Genomic DNA, 23,003 nt, shown 5'->3' on the forward strand with positions numbered 1-23,003 from the left:
TAAAGGAAAAAAAGAAGAGGTCGACAAGGAGAGGCGCACAGTTTGTTCCGCTGTGTAGCATGCTTCACCTTTTTGTACACTATACAGATACAATGCCATATGATATCGCAAAATAATACCGTTGTTGCTTATACTTCCAGTCTATATTTGAAAGCATTGTGGATTATTGTTTTAGATTCATTTCTAGTTTTACATGCGATAGTGTTGTGTACTGCGTTGAAATAAATAAAAAAAGAGATAACATTTATTTCAGAGATATAAAAATATCCAGGAGTTCAAAAGACAAATAACTGACCACTTCATTGGTGAGTTTATCTGGACACACCTGTCTATAGATGGAGTGGTATTAAATAATGGAACCGGTTAAACACCGCCCAGTCAAGTTATACCGAAAATCCTCACTTATCAGGAGAAACTGGAACTTTTCCCGTAGTTGTTTTATGTCTATGGTACACAAGAGTAAGCTGTAAAACAATTTTGTTTTTTTTGCACCTCAACATCAGTATTTATTTTGGTTAATTAAGAGAAACAATATGAAAAAAAATTAGTTAGTTCATTGTAGAAGAAAATTAAGACGGGTTAAAATAGAAAAATATTATATAAGCAGATAAACTGCACCTTACAACCAGCATGAATTTATAAGATGACAATACGAATGCTCGAAATCAAGGCTTCAAATAAGGTAAAGTTACTTTAAGTCAGTCGACGGTTCTGCAGGCGTGTTCTAGTTTTGTGTATAGCAATGAATTACACAAATAATCCTAAGTATCGAAGGAACAACATGTTTATCCGAAATTGAGTTTTGTCTCAAAATTTTTTCAAAGTTTCGTTCACACATGGTCATACATGATTTGATCATCGTTCATATTACTGCTCTATGTTAAGTGTTCCTTTGACAATTTTGAAATGCTATCCTATCGTCATCTGTTACAACTGTGTTTTCTATTCCATAAACGAGGTCATCATATTCCGAATATCTTTTTAGAAATGTTAGAAATTTGATATAACCGTTTTCGTCTCCAGATAAAAGTTCTCCCATTAAGATCCTATTCTTTTCTTTTTGTAATCGTTCAATTTCTATCGAATCGCCTTCCGTTTCATTCAACAAATTATCAGATACATCTTGATCTACCAATAATTGTACTGTTGTGTTGTTATCTGTTAAACGATCGCCATATAAAACATCATTCCACTCTAACAATCCTACAAATATTTACAATGTTATTTTATCAAATTCCTTACAAGTTCAGTATCAAATGAAATAAAAGTACTACAAAAAACATGAAATAATATGAATACATGACCCAAATTAATGCAGTTACAAAAAAATGTAAATAAATCGAGAAAAATTGAGAGATCATTTCTCCTCATTTTGTAACACTCGTACAGACTCAAAATACTTAATAAGTTTAAAAGTTTAAAAAAAGATATACAATGCTTAGAGCGATTTAAATAAACTTCATTTATAAAAGTCAATTATATCCGATGTCATTGCAAACGAAGTAATGATCTATGATTTTTGTGTTAGGGTTATAGAGCGTTGACAAGGCAATTGTCTCTTGCAACAGCCAATCAACATATCCTCCTTCTTTTTAAATATATCGAAGCTGTTTAATGGAAGGGTCATTACATAGTGAGAACACGCGTTACGTTTGAGCAGAAATGAAAAAGCCATCCAATGGAGCAGATGGTATGGTTTTGCTTACACATAGAAAGATTACAACTGGAAAGTTAAAAACATCAGCTTTGTGATTGATTTTATTTTAAATTACCTGATAACGTAGTGAGAAAGAAATCATATAGATTAAGTATGATCAGGGTAGTTTTTTGCTTGTGATTTTAGATCTGTTCACCTGTTTATCAATAGCATAACATTTTATTGTTATCGAACATTATATTGAAAATATACATACCAATTACCGCTAAAACAGTGATCATAACAATTATTAATGCTTTGCTGAAGTAAACATATGTTAATCTATATGTTCTGCCTGTAACGAGAAAGATTTCTGCTCATATGTTTTCAATACACGATCGCGATACTGTTTTTCTGTACCAGAAATAACCTAATATATATATATATATATATATATATATATATGTGTAGGACTCTAAAGTGCGATGGTACTATTAAGTGCGATGGTCACGCTAAAGTGCGATGATCTACGCTCAAGTACGATGATGTTTCGCGCTGAAGTGCGATGATTGTTTGTTTTCTTAAGTGCGATTGAACAAAAGAGACAGGTTCAAGGGCACTAATGTTCATATTTTGTGTGTTTAATATGTATGTATATATGTTTATTGTGTTTATTGTATTAATATATGTTGGTCACAAACTGTAAAGTTTATATGACAATAAAATATTTGATTTGATTTGATTTGATTTGTTAAAAACAAGTCTTTTTGCAAAATCTAGTTTGCTATGATAAACCATATAATGCGATAGGCTTTTACTTTACCGGTAGTCTTATGTGACTGTTTCTAAATTTAGAAGACTGACCTAGTAATAATTGCTAAAAGTATTGATTAGGTGTCACAAAATACTATATTTCCTTTAAATAATTTTTTAATAGCTCGGTCGTATTGGATTGATTGTTGGTTGCTGTTCAGTGGCAAATGTTTCATGCATGTTCAGGACGAGGGACGTATTGGATGTAGCTTGCCGTTTACACAGCCTATTAATGTAAATACATACCCTTAAAGTTGTCAGTTGCAAATACAAAATTCAGTCATTGTCGGGATAAATACAATTTTTTTGAACAAGCTTTAATTTGAATGCGAGATGAAGGGGTTGTAGGTTGAACTTCCCCCTTTTCGTAGCGGGTATTAACACATGTTATATCTTACTTTACAATGTACACATGATGTGTTTATGGACAATTTATGATTTACGCTTGAACACGTGTACCTTTATTTTACTTACGTTTATTTTCCTCAATAAAATCGACAATATTTTAACGTAAACGTAAACATTTATATCTGATCTGTTCGCTTCAATTATTTATTTCATCTTACGGCATGTTCATTTTTTGGTTTGTATAAACGACTGTTAACGTCATTATCCAACTACGTTTCGTACGTCTATACTTTCGCGGACCATCGCATTTTAGCGTATGAAGGCATCGGACGTTAGCGTGGACCATCGCACTTTAGCGTGACTATCGTACTTTAGCGTCCCCAACACACTTTAGTGTCCTACATATATAACGATATATGCGCTAACATTTGGTCATATCATCAATGTACATGAACACATATATAATATCATGCTTGTATTAGAGACAAGAATCCAATGTCTGGGAAACTTTTGACAACACAACTGTCAGTTCACTTATAATGTTTCCGTAGCTTTGTAATGAATTTGGCCTTTTAACATTAAAACTTTTGATTCGAGCATCAATGATAGGTCTTGTATGGTTGACGTACCATTCATCCGGTGTTATCAATAATATTTGTATATACCTACTATCTCTGTGTATTTTATATTGAAATGATTACAGGATATATCAGATAATGTATTTCTGGCTTTCATCTGTCATTAGTCAGGAATCTGTCGTTTGTTGATGTGGTTCATAAGTGTTTCTCGTGGCTCGGTTTTTAAATACTAGTATATTAGACCGTTGGTATTTCCGTTTAAATGGTTTCACATTAGTAATTTAATGGGATCTTTATAGCTTGCTGTTCGGTGTAAGCCAATGCTCGTTGTTCTTTGACCTATATAATTTTTTATTTCTATAGATTGTGACTTGGATGGCGAATTGGCACATTGACACTCATACCACATCTTCTATATCTATTAAACTAAGTATGTTGGACACAGGTGAGAACAACTGACCAGCTCTCCTTTTTTTTTAAATTATTGGTCGATCTATGACTGAACATTGGTCTTTCGAATGCTAATCAAAATATTTCCGATTATTAAATTTCCCTACTATCAATGATAACAACATCTATGGATCATGTTAGTTTTGTTTGATACAAAGCATGCAACATTGAGTAGTATAACCCTACTATGAAATTCTTTTTTTTCTTGTTAAATTTTATTAGAATATTTATTGTAATTTGCCAAGGACATACATGAGATACTTACTTACCTTCATAATAACTACTTCTACCGTCGGTAAATCTGTCTACTGATGTTGAGGACTCATTCTTTTGTGTTGACCTGTGGAAAGTTATTTTCGAAAAATTCACCAATCTCAATAGAAAATAAATGTAAAAACTTTAACTGATTATACAGAAAACAGCAAACCTAACGTAATAATTGTGGTTTGCATGTCTTGGCCTTTTCATAGCCAACAACACTTTTTTGGTTTTGACTGTTTAAAGGAATTGAAAAACTATTCTTGTGGTGTAAAAAAAAATCCATTCATTAAAAGTAGTAAGCATGCAACTGTAATATTGAATGGTTTTACTGATTTTTTTTTTATCATATAATCAATAAACTTACGGTCTGATAACAATTTTTGGACAAGATACATTCCGAACAGCAGAACCAATAAAAGGACAAAGTGTATCTGTAAGTGCAAAAAACAATGAAAGAATCTAATAGAATTGAAAAGCATTATGAAAATAACGTAATATATAATACACATTTTGAATATGACATTATCATAAGTCAAATCGAAGTAGAAAAACTTACGTTTATTGCTGATACATGGAATAGAGGGATTGTGTGCCTTGACATTTAGGTTTAAAACCTTCTTTACACTTACATTTCGTAGCAGATACACTAATAATGTGGATAAATTATGTAAGTTGAATTAACTAAGAAATGCGATAAAAGTAAAATAACAAAAAAATGAACCCCGAGGAAAAATTAAGTCCCACAATCAAATGACAAAATTAAAAGCTCAAACACATCAAACAGATACAAATTGACAACTGACATATTTCTGACAGGAATTTTCGTATGTCGAAAATGATTGTTAAACGTAACTAATTTAGATTTTACAACTTAATTGAATTCATAGTTTAAACTCGGATTTTAAGAGGAAAAAGTCCGTTTGATTTGCAATGCTAGAATCTGAATCCAAATTGAAGATTCGTGTTATCATCCCTTATTATCAATACAGATGTTTCAGTAGTATAAAGAACTAATGGATCAAACTGACCTCCATAGTTAAAAGATAATTACAGAGGAAGACTGCCACTGCCACAAATTATCTTGTAACTATGGAGGTCAAAGTCTGAGAGTATATATTAACGTGAAGTTGAATATGAACATTTACCTTTATCATTACATGAAAGTTTGTGACAGGAGCAATCTTCTTGTGATGGTATACAATAGCAGTTGTGTTTTGGCGTGGTGACAAATATGTACCCTTGTGAAGAATCGCATCCACAAGTTGCATCATTTCTCATACTTCCTTCACGGTGGACGATTTGACCCTTTTCATTACAAAATGACTTTTGATACACACACTTATTGTTACCATCAGTTGAGAATGGGAAAGGCTGATATCGGTTGTAGCTGCATCCTGCTTTGTTGAAATATGGTTCAAAAATAAGTTTGCTGCCTATATTTGAAATAACAGTAATTTGATATAGATTACTTGCATTATAAAAAAGAATACAGTAACAAATAGAAAAACGTGCTTTGATTGCAAGATGACAAATTAAAAAAAAAGACACAGATATAAACAACAATAGGTCACCGTTCTGTCTTCAGGAATAACCAAAAGAAAAACAGTACATTAAGCAATGTGAAAAACAACAAAACTACGTTCTTTGAATATGAAATGTCACTACGGCCACAAACAACGAACGTGTTGTTAGTATTTATATATATATTCCGTATCAACTTTACAATAATAATACATGATGGTCTTGATGTTTAGATTCTGCGTACTGACGTTGTTTATTATCTTAACAACATGTTATATTGTATTTTCATTTGTCTTTTTTCTATTACTAATATTACTTTTTCTGTTGAATAGTTTTCTATGATATCCATTTAACTTGGCTCGGTACTTGTACATCCCGTCAATGTGTTTGTGTTTTCTTTCAATTTTGCTAGTGTGTTTTGTATATGCGACTTTTTGATTTTTGTTGGTTCTTAAAACATGACTCTGTACTTTTAAAGATCCTGTCACTATCCTATCAGTATGTTATTGTTCTATAATATGTCATTATGTTATAATTCTATTAGAAATTAGAAAATACGTTGAACCACAAACGTCAAAATTCATCTATTTAGTGAAATGAACCATTTGTGGATTCTCAGAAATTCTATAGAACTTTTTGATTAATTGCAATCTCGGTCTATTTCTGAAATTGATTTTACATAATTTTGATTTTTTAACCCTGCAAGCTAATATTGCCCAAGTGACTTTAAAAATTGTTTGTTTAAATATTGAACGACAAAAATATGTGACGTATAAATGTTTTTGATGTCAGACACGCGAAATGGTTTCTTTTAATTGTAAAACGATGCTGGCTGCTGTACCCATATTTTGACTATTTTATTGATCATGTCTGTTTAGTTTACGCATCATTGTGAATATAACGGAATTTTATATACAAAGTGAGAGGTTTAGCGCTTTAAAACCAGGTTTAATCCACCATTTCCTACAATTGAAAATGCCTGTACCAAGTCAGAAATATGACAGTTGTTGTCCATTCTTTTTTTAAGTGATTTGTCATTTGATTTTGCCATGTGATTAGGGACTTTCCGATTTGCTTTTCCTCTGAGTGAGTATTTTTGTGATTTTACTTTTTCCATGTGATTAGGGACTTTCCGATTTGATTTTTCTCTGAGTGAGTTATTTTGTGATTTTACTTTTTCCATGTGACTAAGAGGATGAAAGAGCCGGTTGTTAAACAGTAAAACATTGCCAACATTGTAAAACATTGTTGGAGAGAGTCCATTGTTGGAGATGCTAATACACCTTTACGAGGGTAAGTTTCTTTTTCGACATTGAGTTTTAATATCACTTGGTAGATTTCGTCTATCGCTTTCTCATGATTATATAAAAGGCTCGTATTTGACTTTTTTTTCTTAAATAGAGACTATATGAAGAGGTAATAGCTGGTTAATAAATAATAACAGTTTTACCTGAGCTGCTGTAATCGAGTCCATCACAGGTCTCTCGATACGAATTCTCTGGTGAACGTAATAAACATACATAGCTCTGACCACAATAAAATTTTCTTGCTCTCAGACGCCAATGTCCTGGAGCTGGACATTTAAGTTCATATACCAATGTAACAACAACGAGCTTTAAAATATCAAGAGTTATTACGAACATAACTGTTTCATTGTGATCATATCTGTTATCAATATATCAAATTATATGATAAATTTATGTCAACATAATAACTATCAAAAAATCTCTCCTAACTACCATTGATTATCAAATTGTAATATTAACAAATGTTCTCTTTTCTTTTGTCTCATTAAAGCTATGGGTATGGAACTATTTTTTCTAAAATAATTAGCATAAATGTTCATAGAGACCGTTCATACACACTAAACGTGTTAAATTTAAATGTATAGTATTACAATGTATAGATTTCATTTGACACTTAAGGATGTTCGCTTGTCATGTTTTGGGTTTTTTTGTCAGATTTTCGGAATCTTCTTGTTTTATCCATTTGAATTCCTTAAAAAAAATTGCCCTTGGCCCCCCATTTTTAGCTCACCTGGCCCAAAGGGCAAAGTGATCTTTTCCCATGACCTTGCGTCCGTCGTCCGTCGTCCGTCGTCGTTAACTTTTACAAAAATATTATCCGCTGAAACTACTGTGCTAAATTAATCCAAACTTGGCCACAATCATTATTGAAGTTTCTAGTTTAAAAAATGTGTCCGGTGACCCGGCCAACAAACCAAGATGGCCGCCATAGCTGAAAATAGAACATAGGGGTAAAAAGCAGTTTTTGGCTTATAACTCAAAATTCATTGCCTTAAGAGCAAATCTGACAGTGGTAAAATTGTTTATCAGGTCAAGATCTATCTGCCCTGAAATTTTTCAGATGAATTGGACAACCCCTTGTTGGGTTGCTGCCCCTAAATTGGTAATTTTAAGGAAATTTTGCTGTTTTTGGTTATTATCTTGAATAATATTATAGATAAAGATAAAATGTAAACAGAAATAATGTTTAGCAAAGTGATATTTATAAATAAGTCAACATGACCGAAATGGTGAGTTGACCCCTTTAGGAGTTATTGTCCTTTATAGTCAATGTTAAACCATTTTTCGTAAATCTTAGTAATCTTTTATAAAAATCTTCTTCTCTGAAACTACTGGGCCAAATAATCCAAACTTAGCCACAATCATCTTTAGGGTATGTAGTTTACAAAATGTGTCCGATGACCCTGCCATCCAATCAAGATGGCCGCAATGGCTAAAAATAGAACATAGGTGTAAAATGCATTTTTTGGCTTATAACTCAAAAATCAAAGCCTTTAGAGCAAATCTGATGAGGGGTAACATTGTGAATTAGGTCAAGATATATCTGCCTTGAAATTTTTAGAAGATCGGATTACCAGTTGTTGGGTTGCTGCCCCAGAATTGGTAATTTTAAGGATATTTGGCGGTTTTTGGTTAATATCTTGAATATAATTGTAGATAGAGATAAACTGTAAACAGCAATAATGTTCAGCAAAGTAAGATTTACAAATAAGTCAACATGACCGAAATGGTCAATAGACCCATAATGAGTTATTGTCCTTTATAGTCAACTTTTAACAATTTTCAAAAAATTTGTAAATTTTTACTAACATTTTCAACTGAAACTACTGGTCCAAGTTTATTCAGATAGAGATAATTGTAAGCAGCAAGAATGTTCAGTAAAGTAAGATGTACAAACACATCATCATCACCAAAACACAATTTTGTCATGAATCCATCTTCTTCCTTTGTTTAATATTCACATAGACCAAGGTGAGCGACACAGGCTCTTTAGAGCCTCTTGTTTCTTTTATAAATCCTTTACATGTATAATTATAAGTCATCTGTAATAGCTTTATAGAATCGTTGTTATTTTCTAATAGTTTTTTGAGAACGTACACTTGTCAATGATTAAGCTATGAAAAATCAAGATGGAATATATTCCCGCCAAAATTGCAATGGCTAATATCTTGAAAACAGGCACATTGACCTAGATAATTATGTTTTTTGCTATTTCCTTTATTAATCACCTATCAGTTTATACTAGTGTAATGAAAAGCCTGTTAATATACATATGTTACGGCTTGAGCTTGTAATATTAGATGTAAAATGTATGACAGTCAATAAAATTTGATATTGCAATGACAAAAACAAAAACTTTATTCCCAAACATTAAATGTTTATACACAAGTAAATCATTTCGTTTAATATCAATCCCGAAAAGCACGAAGGATATTTTAAAACAAAGTAACCGCATTGAATAGTCACCAGTAAAATATAAAATAAAATAGCTAGTCTGCTATGAAATTGGATATAACTAGTTTTATTAATATGATAGGACATTGTTATTTTATTGGTGAATCAAGTTGATCCAATCTTTATTTGTATATCGAAATATGACCGTTAAAACCAAGAATCGTTCATAAAATTCCTTTACTGCAGTCAGATTATGGAAATGTATGACAGCATATCCATATACTTCTTTATTCCCTTTTTTTTTTTATTTATTGAAAGCATGTTGTCTTGCAATTTGCAGATATGAGCAACAAAATTATACTTAAACAGGTAATATAGACTGATAGACAGTTTTTGTTTATGGTAAAAATGTCAGTATTCACCTCAGAAGCTAACAAAACCTTTAAATAAACTTATTAAGAAGTTAGATAGTTACGATACTGTTGTCAGGTTAGTTAAGATTGCATATTTTGGCTTTAATTTTGATTCACGTATAGGGTCTTTGCATCGGAAATAAACACATTTATTTAAAAACCAGTTGCTAACATGACACGGGTTGTGTTCATCTCATATATGTTGTGATGGTATGAAACTAAACCTCTAACGGGAGGGATTGTGCCTGATATTCATATGATGAGGACATAAGCTTTAAATCAGTGTAATTGAAGTCTTGAGCTGGCATGTCAGTTCACTGCTAGTAGTCTGTTGTTCAGTATTATTGTCATTGTGTTTAGCTTTTTTTGTGACATCTTCTGACATCAGACTCGGACTTCACTTGAACTGATTTTTAATGTGCTTTTTGTTATGCATTTACTTTTCTACATTGGTTAGAGGTATAGGGGGGAGTTGAGATATCATAAACATGTTCAACCCCGCCGCATTTTTGCGCCTGTCCCAAGTAAGGTGCCCCTGGCCTTTGTAAGTTTTGTATTATTTTAATTTGAGTTTCTTGTGTTCAATTTGAAGTTTAGTATTGCATTCATCATCACTAAACTAATATATATATATTTGTTTCGGGGCCAGCTGAAGGACGCATCCGGGTGCGGGAATTTATCGATGCATTGAAGACCTGTTGGTGACCTTCGGCTGTTGTCTGTTCTGTGGTCGGGTTGTTGTCTCTTTGACGCATTCCCTCTTTCCATTCTCAATTTAATTTCAATATTAATATAAAAGTTTGTGGTATGATTGTCAATGAGATAACTTTTCAACACCGATAGCTTAGCCCCAGGCCACATAGAACATCCCGAATTCAAGGCCAATACAGAAATAATCTTCAGGGGAGGATACAGCCCTTTTAAAAAGTGGGTTTCCAACCCAGGAGACTTGGGGCACGGTTACAACTATATGTCCCTATTCAAATGCATTGATCGTCCTAAAACAGGGTTCTAATTCCAAGCGGTAAAGGAGGAGGGAAGAGATCTCATAAACATGCTTAACCCCGTTGCATTTTTGCGCCTGTCCTAAGTAGAAGCCTCTGACCTTTGCATGTCTTGTATTATTTTTACTTAAGTTTCGTGTAAATAATTGGAGTTTAGTGTGGCGTTCACTGACCCTCGTCTAGGTTTATTAGTATCTTGAACATTATCAACAATGGCTTCGTCAAACACATTTCTAAGTTGGCATTGTTTTACTGTTAAACAAACTGCTCGATCATCCTCTCAGTCACGTAGAAATACTTACAACACGTTTGGTGACCTTCTACTGTTGTCTGTTACATGGTCGGGTTGTTGTCTCTTTGACACATTCCCCATTTATATTCTCAATTATATTTACACATTTTAATGAAATAATTTGGACGTAGTAAGTGTAGGAATCAGTGTGGTTCTTCACAAAGTAAGGACACAGAAATGTTCTTACCTGACAAAACCAACATAGGAAAAGTGTTTTCATCATAGAGAGTGTAAAGAGTCAAGTCAATCTACAAAAAAAAATCGTATGCATGTTTTACTTTAGGATTCCTTGTCATGATTATATATACACTGCTTTTAACTATCAATCGCATTGGATTTTATTTTATTCCGATAACATAAATTAATATGTTCTTCAGATGTTATGCTCATAGATATAGGAAGAAGTGACATGAGTGTTAATGAGTCAACTCTCTTTCCAAGTCACAATTTATAAAAGTTAACCATTATAGGTCAAAGTACGGTCTTCAACATGGAGATTTGGCTCACACCGTACAGCAAGCTATAAAGGGCCCCATAAACTTAATAGTGAAAAAAACATTTAAACAGGAAAAACAACGGTTTAGTCTGTATAAAAAGCAAAAAACGAGAAAAACTTATGAACCACATAAACAAAAGATAACTACGGAACATCAGATTGGACAGGTGCAAACGATTGCAGCGGGATTCAACTTTTGATGGTACACACTATACAATATAAATTGTAGTGGCTTAACAAAATCGAAAAACGTAGTAGCACAAATTTACACACAATGCACGTATACATTTGATCTAAGCTACAATGTTTTCAAAAAAGGGAGAAGGTGTGGTTTTATTTCAATTGGGCAGTATTTGAAATTTTCGAGAAATGGAATTTTAACGGTGTCCGATTTCGTACGAGATTTGAAGATGCCGAGGACTTTTTACCGTCAGCACCGAAATTGTTAAAATTATCTCTCAATACGGTCTTAAACTATTCTAACAAAATGTATAGTATTGATTTTTTACATTAAATGTCATGAATCAATTTATGAATAGGATTTTTTTTCGTTGAAGCGTCGTCTTCGTCATGCAGGAGTTGTCTCTCTTTGCCTACTTCGTCGAAGTGCCTCATTTTTCTTTACCGCTCCTCTCGATGAAATGTAAATCCTGACGGTGAACAACATGGAAAGCATTGCTGGAAGTGAAATGAAGTTGACTGACCAACTGTGAGCAGAAGCAATTTGAAACAGACGAATAAACAGTCAAGATTTGACTCAAAATAGACCGCACGTTTGGTGGTGATAATCGAGATCGACTTGAAATCGGGTGGAACTTTCACTTTCAGACAGAGCCTCCAGTTTACACGCAGGTAATTTTGCTGAAAGGTCAATATCTAATTGATAGGTGACAGTCATACATTTTTTTTCAATTGTTATTAGTGGCGGATTCAGAACTTTTCCTAAAAAAGGGGGTGCGTTCTAGTCATGCTTCAATGATCCAATTTATAATCAACCAAATTTTTCTCACAAAAGGGGGGCCCAGGCCCCTCTTGGATCCGCATATGGTTATGACAACCTGAATAAGGAGGGGCCAACCGTTTGATTCTAGTTGTTTTAAGGAGATGACGGCAATATCAATACTTTTGCGTCCTATCCCCATCTTCAATGTGTCCAAAGAGAAAAAAATGGTTGATAATATAAACACAACCGACAACCTCAAGAAAGATGAGTGAAGAAATTAGGGAATTTTATCGACTTGTCATATATTTCTGATAGATTTCCCGACCTATTCACATATGTTTAAGCCTGAAGAGGTGACATATTCAAGCAGCATGTCCTTTCACATTGTATATATTTGATATTATAGGAAGTGCCCCATTATACATATCACCGAAATGCCAACATAGTAAGAGACAATTTATATGTTTAGTCTCTTTTGTCGAAATCTAGTTGAAAGGTTTAATCAACAAAAATAAAACAATAACTTGAGAATCGTTTTATCCGAACACAGAAAAAAAATAGTTACTGCAACGACATTACTTAAACCTTAATTTGATTCTAATTAAACCAAACATACATTTATACCGCGAAGAGAAATAATGATTATCGTAAAAATAATGAATAGCCAAGGGCTTTGTGTTTCTCTTTAGTTATTTTCTGTAGTGTTTTGTTTTCTGTATTTATCTGTTTTTCTTGTTTTGTTTAAAGGGCGTTTTCACTTTGGTCTCTTCAATTTCTTTCGTCTCTCGTTTATGGAACGTCAATAACCAATTACAAATAATCAAATCTAATTCCAAAGCTCAAATTACTGTTGTACGAGGGAAATCAAAAGCACCTTACATTAGCTCATGTAGTTTTTATTAAACCAAGTGTGTAATGTTCCTTAATTTCATGCTTAGTTATATAGAGACTAGTTTGTTTTGAATTGTATCATATGCAGAATATTAACAAAGAACACATAAGATTGAATTGAAGGGCCAACACAGTGGTATGTGTGTGTATGTAGACAAAATCATTTCTTTAGGTGATTTTTTTTGGCTAAATCATATCATAACAATATATGAACTAAAACATTGAATGAAGAAATTGAGCAATGATTTTCAAGAGTATACAATACTTCACTTATTGATACAAGATGGACATTTCTCGTTCTTTTACAGTACTTACACTAATACATTATGTATATTTGTTCTGTTGGCTCCTTCGTCTGAGTAAATATACTTACAAACAAACGAACAAAAGGTGTCTGAAATTATCAAATGAAACATATGACTTGCTGTTGTTGTCTGCATCTACACTCCATCGTCATGATCATTGTTATAATATATATATTGAACCACAACGACTATCTTTGATAGACACCATTCTAATGTATCAATCAAATTGCAGGATGCATTTAATCATACGCCTTTTAAAATATAATATGATGTCGCAGGTAAATAAAGGTATCACAACAAATTCAATGTCCAAGTGTTTATTTTAATTTTCCCCTTTTGTCTTTCAATTACTGACACAATTGTTCACTACAGTGCATTATCACAAAACTAACCACACAAATGAGTTGTGAAGAGGAGATATGTACATACATTGTATATCGTTTAATATACTTATTATATTTGAACTTCAACTGATTGGTCCAATAATCTATCTATTATCTGCATGTAAACAATACTATGTGTGCTTTCAATATCAATATCATTACTTTTAGGAATTAAAACAACAGGTGATACTTTAAAAATACTTAAATGCCACCTTGAACTCTCACGATTGTTTTAAAAAGTACTTTGTAACAATACATACACATATAGGAAGGTACACGTATAGTGTATTGAATTAACAAGAACTGATAAATTACCAACAGTTGAAATATAATGACACCCTCGTACTTGATTTCAAAGTTTGATGCAGACAAATGTGAAACTACAAAACAGCAACTGATTAACGTAAACATGATAAAGCAACTGATTCAAATATAAACACTTACGTTTCAATCAACGTGATCTGTCAAGCCTGATGCGCACAATACAGTCGTCGGTATTTAATTTAAGACATTTTTTCGTGTATTCAAATCAATTCACACTAGGTAAAAAAAACTTAAAAAATTGCACACATTCATTGTAAAATTGATTTGATATATCGTACACACGTTGGGTATTGTTGTCCTTATTCTTTTTTCACATTCAGTTCCAAACCTAAGTTTTAGAAAGCTTATGTTGAAATCATGTAAAAATTGGCTTGTTGATAATAAATTGTCTTTACATTTAGGAAAGACGGAAAACATTTTATTTCGTCAAAAGATTTATAATGTTAATGTAGATGATTTGTCTATTGAATGTGATAGTTTTTAAATTGAGGGTTAATCAAATGTGAAATATTTAGGTATCATTTTGGACAATTTGTATCTGGTGAACAAGTTGTTGATAATATTATTAAGAAAGCTAATCAAAGACTAAAATATTTATATAGATTTAAAGAACATTTGTCTCAGCAATCTAGAAAACATTGTGTACTACATCCATACAATGTCATCTTGATTATGCTTATGCTTGTTAGTGAATGCTTATCCAAGAAACTTAAAGACAAGTTTCAGGTTATTCAAAATAAAATTATACGGTTTATATTTTATCTTCCTTAAAGTAAACGAATCACTGTAAATGAATTCGAAAAATTGGGATTATTGAATGTGTGTAACATAGTGAAACAACTTCGTCTGAATCATGTATAATACAAAATAATGACAGACATCAAGTATTATGCAAATTGGGTTAAATACCAAAAGGTGCTTCTTAAAAAAAGTTTAAATGTCATCTTGAACTATGACGACTTTTTTCGTAATCAAAACATTCAAACGAAAGTAGGTACATGTAAAATACACTATATAGTGTATTGAATTCAAAAGAACAAATGATTGTAACAAACAAAACCAAGGAGTAAACAAAGACTCACTAAAAACGAAAGGACATTTACATCAACATCTCCGGAAGGGTAAGCATTTCCTGCACCGTATACGGCAGCGGTCGTGTTATTTCTTTGTTCAGTCCGGTAATGATGGAAGGTTTTTATGACTGCGGATGAATATTAGATATGATTTCTGACACACTTTTGTCATAATGGCCATTCAGCTCATGATGGCGACCGTAAAATTTCTTAAGTGATGACCTTAATTATAAGATTTGAAGCGATTTTTTGAAATGAATATGCTGTGTTATGGATCAGTAGTTATCTTTTCATACACAATTAAAAGGTGTTTGCACCTATGTTTTGAGTTTAAAGTGTGATGCCAAAAAATAGAAAACTACAAAACAACCGCTGTTTTACTGAAGCAAATGAATCAAATATTAACACTTACTCTTCCAATATAGTTATCTATCAAGCATGAATTAATCTGTTCGTCGGTATGTGTTTTTCAACACTTACTATTCTACCAGAACGATGCTTTTTAATCTTCTAAGCATGAAGAAAACTGGTCATCAGTGTGTATTTAGCAACACTTACTATTCTACAAGGACGGTATTGTAATCTTCCAATCAAGAAGAAATACGATCGTCTGTTTGTATTTGTCGACATTTTGTTCATGTGTATAAACCGTATCACGCCAGGTAAATGATTTGTATAAAACAAAATTTTGAATGAACAATCGGTTTCTTTCATTTCAAGTTCATTCTGAATGGTCAACATGTCACCGTGGAACTCGAAACTTGTTTTAAGTGTAGCTAAAAACTCTAAAGGCAAAAAAACAAATACGCATATCACATAGAAAATATTGAGAAAGTATGCTAATTACGGATTATGCAATGAATGTGTTTGGGCTAGACAACCTTCATTTGAAGGATTCAACATTTTATAACCAGTAAATCAACAGAAAAAGGTATACGATCTAAAAGGTGTGGTAAAGTTCACAATAAGAGAAAAAAAACACCATAGGACACTATAATTTAACAAAAGAAACGAGGAATGTGTCAACATCGTACTTTATTTGGACGTTTTAACTGTTTTGGATTCGAGCGTCACTGATGAGTTTTTTTGTAGACGAAACGCGCGTCTGGCGTATATACAATATTTAGTTCTGGTATCTATGATGAGTTTATTCATAATCAAAAAGTCAACTAAAGAGCAAAAACGTGTCCAAGGTCATCAGTGGGTTAATAATTCAGTATGTTTTTTTTTTTATTTCAACCGGAAGCAGGTTTCAACTCGCTCTTAAAATAATGTATTATAGTTGTAACATGACACTACTTTAACTCCAAAACGTACAGAGGATGTTGACTATGAGCCACCATTTTCTACATTTGAAAATGTCTGTATTAAGTTAGAAATATGACCGTGCTCCATTCGTTTGATGTGTTTTATCATTTGAATTTGTCATTTGATTAGGGACTTTCCGTTTTTATATTTTTTTAGCTAACACCAGCTAATTTCTAGAAATGAATATCAGTACATATTGTGTACAACTGTCAACCCTGTCATGATCTGTTAAAGTGGCGAAACAAGAAAATACGGTATTGTTGTTTTGAATTATTGAATCGTTCTCGTATCCGTCAATGTCTTGAAATAAGAATCTATACATTTTATTAGATATCTTCACTTTTCTGTGGAAAGACCTATTGGTTTTTTTCTGATTATTATTATTATTATTAGGTCTTTCCACTGTTTTGTGGAAAGACCTATTTGTTTCCACTGTTTTTCTAAAATTATTAGGTCTTTCCGCTTTTCTGTGGAAATACCTATTGTTTTTCTTCTGTTTTTTTTTTTTTTTCTTCCGCCTAATTTTGTTCTTGCGATAAACATTTGTTTCGCAATATGTCGCTTAGATATTTGGTATATGATATCGAACAGTTTATGCGCTTTTGAAATTTACCCTGCGTAAACGAATACTTTTCTTTGTAAGAGTTATCTCCCCAAACACTGTTTTCCTTGTGAGCGCAACTCCTTCCCAACCGTAAAATATTATGACAAATTTATTTTACAAAATTGCTCGTTATATCCTTCGCATGATTTGTTCTATTTTGACCGAAGTGATATGAACGCTCCATATCAGAGTTATTTCCCCTGATGCATTTGATATAAGTGATATGCATTTCTATCTTGTAAACCATAAGTGCTAGAGACCAAGGATCTTTTGATTTGAGGTCCTTGGTCCAAAGAAATGAAAATAAGGTCAAGGTCAAAGGTCAAGGTCAAATTCTAAATTTTGATTTTGGCTTATTTTCACTCTTTTTCATTAACTTTATAAGATTTCGACAAATTATTTTTACTAAATTGTTAGTTGCGACATGTCGTAACTTATAAATTTTGATTGGAAGGGTGCGTAGACAATAAATGGGAGTTTTTGCCCCTTTTATATTTAGAATTATACGTAAAGGGATATTACTCATGAACCATACATAATACAGACCTAGGGTCTTTTGATTTGGAATCCTTGGTTTATTACCTTAAAATATAGGTCAAGGAAATAGGTTAATTGGACGTTCTAGATTTTGACCTTTGCTTGAAATTCATATTTATACATCATTAAGCCATAGGAACTGACTTTTCAACTGAATTTTAATATTTTCATATCAGAATAGATACTTATTGGTGGAAAGACCTTCAATTGTTCTTTGACCAATTGGTTTTTAATTATTATTTTTTTTTCTTCTTTCTCCACTATTTTTCTGACGGTGCTTTTGTGGTTCGCAAGATGTCGTTTAGATTTTTTTTGTATTTGATATCGAACAGTTAATACGATTTTGAAACTGACCCTGTTAAGCCGAACACTTTTTATTGTAAGAGTTATCTCCCCAAACACTGTTTTTCTTGTGTACAAATCTCCTTCGCAACCATTAAAGATTACGACAAAACTATTTCATGTATTTGCTCGTTATATACTCAGGATCGTAAAATTAATTTTACTACATATGGGATATATTTCGCCTCTTGTATTTTTTATAAGAAATATGTAGTTGTTATTAGTAAACCAGGAGTGATAGAGACCTAGGATGTTTTGATTTTAAGTCCTTGGTAAAAAAACAATGGTTTAAAGGTACTTTTGATACATGTACATGTAACTATTTACACCACTGGGTCGATGCCACTGCTGGTGGACGTTTCGTCCCTGAGGGTATCACCAGCCCAGTAGTCAACATTTCGGTGTTGACATGAATATCAATAAAGTGGTAATTTTTATAAATTTCCTGTTTCCGAAAACTAAGGATTTTGTTGTGCCAGGCATAGATTACCTTAGTCGTATTTGGCACAACTTTTTTGAATTTTGGATCCTGAATGCTCTTCAACTTTGTACTAGACTTAGTTTTGCTTTATAAATATTTGGATATAATCGTCACTGATGAGTCTTATGTAGACGAAACGCGCGTCTGGCGTACTAAATTATAATCCTGGTACTTTTGATTACTTTTAAAGTGTACGCTTACATAAAATTATAGTTTTCTCCCCTCTTTTGTTTAAAAATACGCATATGATGATGTAACTCGTTAACCAAATATAATTAAGACCTAGGGTCTTTTGATTTGAGGTCCTTGGTTTATGACATTGTAATTGAGGTCAAGGTCATAGGTTAATTTGACGTTCTAGATTTTGACCTTTGCTTTTACCTCATATGTATACATGATAAAGCCATGGGACTTTTTGCATTAAGTGCCAAGCAATTTGACATCGAAAAGGGAACCGGGAGTGACTCTGTGTAACCTTGAAGTAGCTATTTTTTGTACTTTTTTTAATATAAAAGTATACAGAACTATATATTTTTTTGTAAACAGTGTCAATTGATGTAACCGAAGTTACATTTTTCAAACCAGTAGTAACAAATTATCACCCTAATTAAAAAAAATATTGTACAGAAAGCATAATTTTTTTAAATCAGCATACTATAAGCTATCATTTGACGCTGCTAATGACTTGTGGAAAGACCTTGTTAATTATTATTATTTTTTTCTTCTTTATGTTCTTCTGCAACTTTTTTCTGACGGTGTTTATTAACTGACCCTGTTAGGCGGAACACTGTTTATTGTAAGAGTTTTCTCCCAAAACACTTTTTTCTGGTGTACAAATCTCCTTCGCAACCGTTTAATATTACGTAAAAATTATTTCACCAATTTGCTCGTTCTATCCTTATGATCTTAACAATAATGTTGAGCGAAGTGATCCGGTCACTCCATATGAGAGTTATATCCCCTTCTGGATTTAAAATAAGTAAAATGTAAATGGAATTGGTAGACATAATTGATAGAGACCTATGGTCATTTGCTTTGAGGTCCTTTGTCCAAAAAAAAAGTGTCAAGGTCAATGGTCAAGGTCATTTCTAAATTTGGATTTTGGCTTATTTTCACCTCTTTTCAAACACATATTTTAACTTAATTGTTAGTTGCAACATGTCGTCACACATACATAATGGTTTAAAGGGTACGCTTACATAAAATTAGAGTTTTCTCCCTTCTTTTATTCCAAATTACGCATATGTCTGTTTAGTTCACGCATCATTGTAAATATAACGAATTTGATGATACTGTCGTACAAAGTAAGAGGTTTGGCGCTATAAAACCAGGTTTAATCCACCATTTTCTACATTTGAAAATGCCTTTACCAAGTCAGGAATATGACAGTTGTCCATTCGTTTTTTTATATTTTTTGTCATTTGATTTTGCCATGTGATTAGGGAATTTCCGATTTGATTTCTCCCTGAGTTTAGTATTTTTGTGATTTTACCTTTGATTTAAATAAATACTTACTGTCTTGTTACAGATGTCACATGTGGTGCAGGGTCTGCTAACCCTTCCGGAGCGCCTAATCTTGATGGGGTTTGTGTTGCTCAGTCTTTAGTTTTCTATATTGTGCGTTTCGTCTACATAAGACTCATCAGTGACGCTCAGATCAAAATAGTTAAAAAGCCAAACAAATACAAAGTTGAAGAGCATTGAGGACCCAAAATTCCAAAAAGTTGTGCCAAATACGGCTAAGGTAATCTACTCCTGGGGTAAGAAAATCCTTAGTTTTTCGAATAATTCAAAGTTTTGTAAACAGAAAATTTGTATAAATGACCATATAATTGATATTCATGTCAACACCGAAGTGCTGACTACTGGGCTGGTGATACCCTCGGGGACGAAACGTCCACCAGCAGTGGCATACCGACAAATAAAAGAGTACTGTAACACGTTATTAAGACGACAAACAACGTCACTACGCAGAATCTATACTGTTTACAATCGTGTATTAATTGTAAGTTGATACGCAGACGGATATTTATCGACAAGGTCTTGGTACCTTCAAATGAACGTTTTTAGAAATTCGTGTTATCAGTGTAACTCAGCAGATTATATAATATTATGAAGCTTTGTTGTTTGTTATTTGATTCTTACAATTTGAGTGTTTAGTCTTTATATAAACAAACCACTGCTTGGTTTTTTGTTTGGTCTTCGTAAATCATTGGAATCCACATCATATCTCCTTATTTTCAAGTAAAATCATCAATTGACTAATATTATGAAGCTTTTGTTGTTTGTTATTTGATTCTTACAATTTGAGTGTTTAGTCTTTATATAAACAAACCACTGCTTGTTTTTTTGTTTGTAAATCATTGGAATCCACATCACATCTCCTTATTTTCAAGTTAAATCATCAATTGACTAATCCATTTCTTCAAAGACAAAGCAAAGCCTAAGAGATAGACCATAGACGTGTTAACAAACTTAAAAAAAGAACAACAGAAATGTACTTATGCCAAATTATAAAAATATACTTATTTGAAACAAATAAAAATACATACTTTAAAAAACCAGGGTAATACTGCTGTTTTCCTTATACAGAAGCCAGGGAATGACTTCAATCTGCAAACAATTTCAAACAAAAAATTATGGCACCTTATTAGGTATTACTGCCTTTTCATATTGGCACACTTTTGCTACATACATATTGCACACATATATATATATCACAATAACAAAACACACACGTTGGGTCTTTGAGATTAAACAGCAAATTAAAACAACAACCAATGAAATTTTTCGTACTAGATTAAAAAATGCAAAACAAATTTTATAAGTAAAACGTTTCTTCACGTTATATTCGACGATTATACTTTTTTAACGCGGTTGGAATCACTCCAAAAAATGAACATTCAGACAAATGGTCACGTATTCAATTTCCCCAAAGCTGAGAGGCCAGTTTAAAAAAAAAAACATTACAGACTGTTTATCAGCATAAAAACTGAAAAAAAACAAAAATCATAAGTCCTCATTAGTCGTTTTTTTTTCACAATTTCTTAACTACACTAGTGATCTTTCAGGATAATAACATGAAAGCAAAACGTTCCCGATACCGCTAAATTTAAAATTTTAATTCATAATTGACGATTATCGAACCTGAATTTGAATCAAATGTCAAATAATGATTTCGAATATTTTCAGAATCAAGACAAGGTTTACATATTACCACAATTGGTTTTTTTTAACATTGAAAGATGGTCCTATTTTCTTTTAGACAGCGGAATACCAAATAAACACTGTACCATGTCAGGAATATGACATTTGTTATCCATTCGTTTGATGTGTTTGCCGCTTTTGTTTGTGCCATTTTATTAGGAACTTTCCATTTTGAATTTCCTTTGGAGTTCAGTTTATTTATCTTTTTTCTTGATACTACTGTTGCCTTTATTTATGTAGTAGCAGTTAAAATGTTATGTGGTTTATGGACCAAAATAAAAAGTTGTCAAAGAACAAATATCGAACACACAAAAATAATTACTTGATATCAATTGAAAACCTTGAATTAGAGGTATGTTAAGTGCTATATTAACTGTTTTTCTTCTCATATATCTATCAATACAACACATAAATGGTTATGTAAAACATCAAGCACCAAATCGGCTATGTTCGTGGTCTTTTTACTTTGCAAGTTGTTGTTACAAAAAAATAAGTTACAATCAGACCATTATTTTGACTAATGTCTAAAGTTCAGTTTATAATCACCCATGTCTACGTATATGAACATGATAAATTAATGTTCTTTCAATAGTATGTCAACAGTATAACAATCTAACAACTACACAGCTACTTTTCCAAAAGTACTATTTCAGTACTAAAATCTGGAGTACTTGAAATCTACTTTTCATATTCAGTACTATTTTGTTACTATAGAATTATTGTAATATTTAGGTACCTGTATTTTACAGTACTTTATTTGTACTTGAAATTTAGGTACTACAAATTTGTGGTTACTACCGTCACATTTCCAGCATTTTGAAAGTTTGTCTATTCTAAATCTCTTAAAGTTACGATTTCCAAATGGAATATTGTGATCACTTTTGGTATTATTTCTGTACCAAAATATTTAGTACAAATCAAGTACTGTAAAACACAAGTACTAAAAAAAATAGTACTAAATATAAAAAGTTAATTTCCAAAACTACATATTTTTAGTACAGAAATAGTACCTATGAAAAAGTAGCTGTGTATAATTGTTTCAAAAACTGTGTTATTGAGTACTGTACACGTAAAATACACATTTGTATTTAT

General features: G+C 32.2%; 1 protein-coding gene across 5 annotated transcripts; it reads right to left on the bottom strand.

Annotated features, from left to right (window-relative positions):
• Positions 1-231: 231 nt before the first annotated feature.
• Positions 232-20,934, bottom strand: LOC134700533 (uncharacterized). 5 transcript variants are annotated; one of them, XM_063561915.1, is made up of 9 exons: positions 20,850-20,934; positions 13,663-13,741; positions 11,205-11,265; positions 7,058-7,220; positions 5,232-5,519; positions 4,451-4,517; positions 4,095-4,165; positions 1,914-1,991; positions 232-1,203 (listed from the first exon to the last, which is right to left on the bottom strand). In XM_063561915.1, the coding sequence occupies exons 3-9, from the start codon at positions 11,238-11,240 to the stop codon at positions 881-883; spliced, it is 1,026 nt and encodes a 341-aa protein (XP_063417985.1). In that variant the 5' UTR covers positions 11,241-11,265; positions 13,663-13,741; positions 20,850-20,934; the 3' UTR covers positions 232-880. The 5 variants fall into 5 exon arrangements, with proteins under 5 accessions (XP_063417985.1, XP_063417984.1, XP_063417986.1 ...); XM_063561914.1 differs by lacking the exon at positions 20,850-20,934 and adding an exon at positions 15,845-15,941; XM_063561916.1 differs by lacking the exon at positions 20,850-20,934 and adding an exon at positions 14,480-14,520.
• Between the last annotated feature and the right edge of the window lie 2,069 nt (positions 20,935-23,003).

Source organism: Mytilus trossulus, unplaced genomic scaffold, assembly GCF_036588685.1.
Source record: "Mytilus trossulus isolate FHL-02 unplaced genomic scaffold, PNRI_Mtr1.1.1.hap1 h1tg000158l__unscaffolded, whole genome shotgun sequence".
NCBI classification, from domain to species: domain Eukaryota; kingdom Metazoa; phylum Mollusca; class Bivalvia; order Mytilida; family Mytilidae; genus Mytilus; species Mytilus trossulus.